Here is a 3916-nt window from a genome sequence, read left to right on the forward strand (position 1 = left end):
ATCTTCGCTTTGTATAAAATGTCAAACCTTCTTATTTCTTTTTTTTTTTTTTTAATTACTGAAACAACTCCCAATCCCAAAATATATATATTTCTACAACCACGGTTTATATATATAAACCGTAGTTATAGAAATATGCTTCCCTGTGTTCTCTTACCTCCTTAAAACTTCCTTAAATGTAAGCCCTGCCTGGTCCAAAAGTGTCCTAAAAAAAAAAAACAGTTATGAAAACAAGAAGCTTTCATTCAAAGAATTCTTTTAGGCGTAGTACCAGACGCTTCCTACTTCTCATGGTGCAAACCGTATTGTTTGGAATAGTTGGAATGGGGAAGTAGAACACTTTAGGACAGATAATCCAATCTGGAGAGGCCTTTTCTATTTTCCGAGTAAACACTTTGCCTGGTTCCGAGATTGTCATTTAAAATGAATCAAAAAATAACTTAAACTCAACAAACTGGGCTTCTATCTTTTTTTTTTTTTTGTCTATGGCAACCCCCCCCCCCCCCACACACACAACTTTGAAAACAGGGTTCATAGTATATTTACAACTGAGTTTTTAATATCAGACTGTGCTTCTGATATAAATATAAACCAGGCAACCATTCCCATTTTAGTACAATAAGATCGGCAATTAAGCGCTTTTAAAAGAACCAATGTGTATGTCACTGTAGTCCGGTTCCTCGAAATCTAAATATATCCAAACATATTAAAAAGAGGAGACGGGACAGCAGGCTTTGTTGGAATGGGCTTGAGCACCACAGGTCTGTAAACCTGCTGTCCGTTCACAGTCTCTTTGCAAAAGTGCTGGATCTCCACGGGGGAAACCGTGTTTTTCCTCCACAGAGACAAGGCTGGGAACGTCGAGGGAAGCAAAGGCCCCTGGCTAGGATAGAGCGCTTGTCCATGGTACTGAAATGGACAGCAGCCACAGCCGTTCATTCTGCCGGTGAGGGCCGGAACGGGCCCCTTTTCTTTTTCCCCAATGCCGTGGGGTGACACAGGGATGGGGTTCTCCTGACACACCACTTCTGGGTTCTTTTTATTTTTCTTACACTCATAGGGAGCAATTGGAGGATGGTGCCTGCCCTTGGGGAGACCTTTCAGTCCCGAATGAAAACTCCCCGGCTGTAGGTTTGGAACAGGTCTCGGCTCTTCCCAGAAGGACGCGGGGAGCTGCCTCTTTCTCATTGGTACCTGATCCGGCCTCTCAGTCTCTTCTTGGCTTTCCTCCTGCAAAGCCTGAACTGCCAGGAGGCTTTCCTCGGCCTCTGATACTCCCAGCAGCTTTTCATGTGATCCTTTGCAGTGATTACCTTCTGCACTTTCCGGGTTGCCACTGCGAGTCTTATCTTCCAACCCCCTTTTCAAACCGGAGTCCAGCATTTTGCCGGGGTGGCACCGTGGTATCCGGGAATATTTCTGGGAAAAACGTTTCAGCTGCTTCTGCAAATATTTCCTGTGGTCGACAGATCGCCTGCAGGGAGCGGATTTGTCCAGAGCTGCTTTTATGTCACTGGATGCCAGGTTGACGAAATTCAACAGGGTTTTCACCTCGTTGTCCGATGCCATTTCACAGAAGGCTCCGCGTGGAGATTCCCATGAAAACGAGCAAATGATAGATCCAGACGTGAAGGTCTCGGTAGACCTGCGAAAAGCAATGGACCGGTATATTTCCAGCACGAGGTTTCAGGAGTTTCACGAAGTTTCTCCCCAAACTGTATCTCCCCTAAAAACACCCTGAACAGTTTTTTTTCTCTCCTCCAGGCTATTAAATATGTAGATGTTACAAGGAGCAAGGTTTAACTCGACCACCCATGCAGGAATGCAAAGCTGTAGGCAGCCGCTTGTTATTCTCGTACCTGCTAGAAAAGTTTCTGTGTTACAGATAAACGTCTACAGTTCAGCTCTACGACACACTGAAGACTGCCCGAAGGGGCTGATTGCCACTGTAGGACGCTTTAAAAAACCCCAGCCCGGGCCTAATCTTGTTAGCTGGGTTATACACTACCAACCTTGCAAGTGGAGCTGCAAGTGTTTAGAAAGAGTTTAGCACTTGGGTAACCTGAATGAATAGAAACTACTTCTAGTTAGGGGGGGGGGGGCTTTTTAGACCAATCAGAAGCCACTTTGCAAATACAAAGCATCCCAATCAGGCATTAGGCTCCCTGTTTCCCACATTCTTTGCCATCACAAATTCTCACCATGGGGATCCCCACAAAAAGACAACTAATAGATACCATAATTTCTTTGCTATTTCTGCCACGCTCGCTGTCTCTCTCTCTCTCTCTCTCTGTCTCCCTCGCTCTTTTCCCCTCCCCCCCCTTTTTACAATAAAACATGATATGTTTGTGGTGAGTAAAGAATCGTAGACGCCTTCCCCCCCCCCCTTCAAAGTATGGAAAAGCTGCCTGAAGACTGGGAGTAGGCCATGCTTCAGTGCCACTGGACAATGCTAGCTCTGGAGATGAGGCGAGCCTAGTTTTGTAAGCTGTTCTTGATCAGGGGGCTTTTTTTTTTTTTTTTTTTAAGGAGGGGGATGATGTCAGAAAAGGTAGGCAAGGAAAAAAAAAGTCTCTAAAGAGATGTGCAGATATCCATGGAAAGGGAGCTTGAACGCTTAAGAATCTTGTCTTTATGTATGCCCTCTCAATTGAGCTACACAAAAGCTGAATTACCCATTCAAACCTGGCGGACAAAGGCCTGGACCTGGCTAGTACTCTTTCATTTGTAGTCCAACAGAGACTTAAATCGAGTCGTCATGATGGAGAAAGAGTTAGACAAAGCCCATAGAACTGCCATCAGCAAACATTTTCCTGTGTCATATTAGTGAGTCTCCATGGCTCCCTCTGGCCCAAGGACAATAGCACAAGTTTGAACACTCGACTACTCTCACCCTGCCAACGCTGGTAAGGAGTAGAAACAGGGGCAGTTTTTTTTTTTTTTTTTTTTTAAAGGGAAAAGCATGCCCACTACAGGGAAGGTAAGGATGGGGAATGAAAAGCGTGTGAAATGCTAATTGAGCTGCTTCCTTCATTGATGGAGAGTTATGGGACTCCCCCGGCTTCTCTTAGAGCTTTTCCTAAGAGTAATTTAAGAGCACAGTTAAAATAATCGCTCAGAATGCCACAATGTAAATGGCTCCCCTGAGATGCCCGAGTGGAGGAGAAATAATACTGTTGAGTATATGAAAACAAGGCTGCCCTTCCTAGGGCTGAGGGAATGATGTACTGCTAGTTTAGGGTTTTAAGAATATTCGTTCGATTGCTGCTGGCCGTGCTGGCCATGTACTGTTCCGTTCACCACGTCAGGTAGGTTGGAAAAGGCACGGGAAAAATTTAGTGCAGTACAGTTTGAGGTCCACCAAATTTCGGTTTCGGTTATGGTGCCGAAACTGGTCCCAGATTATTTTTTTCTGCCCAGTTTCAGTTTCGGCCAAATGGCTATGGCCATGGTTTCCAGTTTAGTCCAAAACTGACTGTGTGTTTTTGGTGGAAGCCAAAAATTTGTGCTTTGTCCTGTTTGTCTCCCTCCCTCCCCTCCAAACAGGAGTTGCTTTCCCCCCTCCTGTCTTCCAGTAGATACTCCCCTTGGGCCTATCTTACAATCCCTGGCACTCTAGGGGTGTACTTAGGGCATGAGTGATCACCAATCATTCCTGTCCGTGTTGGCTCTGCTCTCAAAATGGCTGCCATGACTTCTAGTGGCAATCTCGCGAGACTGCGACAATAGGTCATGGCAGCTATTTTGAGAGTAGAGCTGACAATGGGCAAAAGCGACTGGGGATCATTCCTGCCCTACCAGACCACAAGGGCTTATAAAGTAGCCTGGGGGGTGGGGCGGAGAGCTACTCTTTCATTTTTGTGTGTGTGTGTGTGTGTAATGTGATTGCAAGTAATGCATTTATGACCTTGCATAG

General features: G+C 45.5%; 1 protein-coding gene across 1 annotated transcript; it reads right to left on the minus strand.

The window, feature by feature from the left end:
• Positions 1-687: 687 nt before the first annotated feature.
• FAM181A (family with sequence similarity 181 member A) lies at positions 688-1569 on the minus strand. The gene has a single exon (XM_030215400.1). The coding sequence runs from the start codon at positions 1567-1569 to the stop codon at positions 688-690; it is 882 nt and encodes a 293-aa protein (XP_030071260.1).
• Positions 1570-3916: the final 2347 nt, after the last annotated feature.

Source organism: Microcaecilia unicolor, chromosome 9 (genome assembly GCF_901765095.1).
Source record: "Microcaecilia unicolor chromosome 9, aMicUni1.1, whole genome shotgun sequence".
In the NCBI taxonomy this organism is placed as follows: domain Eukaryota; kingdom Metazoa; phylum Chordata; class Amphibia; order Gymnophiona; family Siphonopidae; genus Microcaecilia; species Microcaecilia unicolor.

Bases quoted from the DNA above. Each gene is read 5' to 3' on its own strand.
- FAM181A (XM_030215400.1), bottom strand. From the start codon at position 1,569: ATGGCATCGGACAACGAGGTGAAAACCCTGTTGAATTTCGTCAACCTG.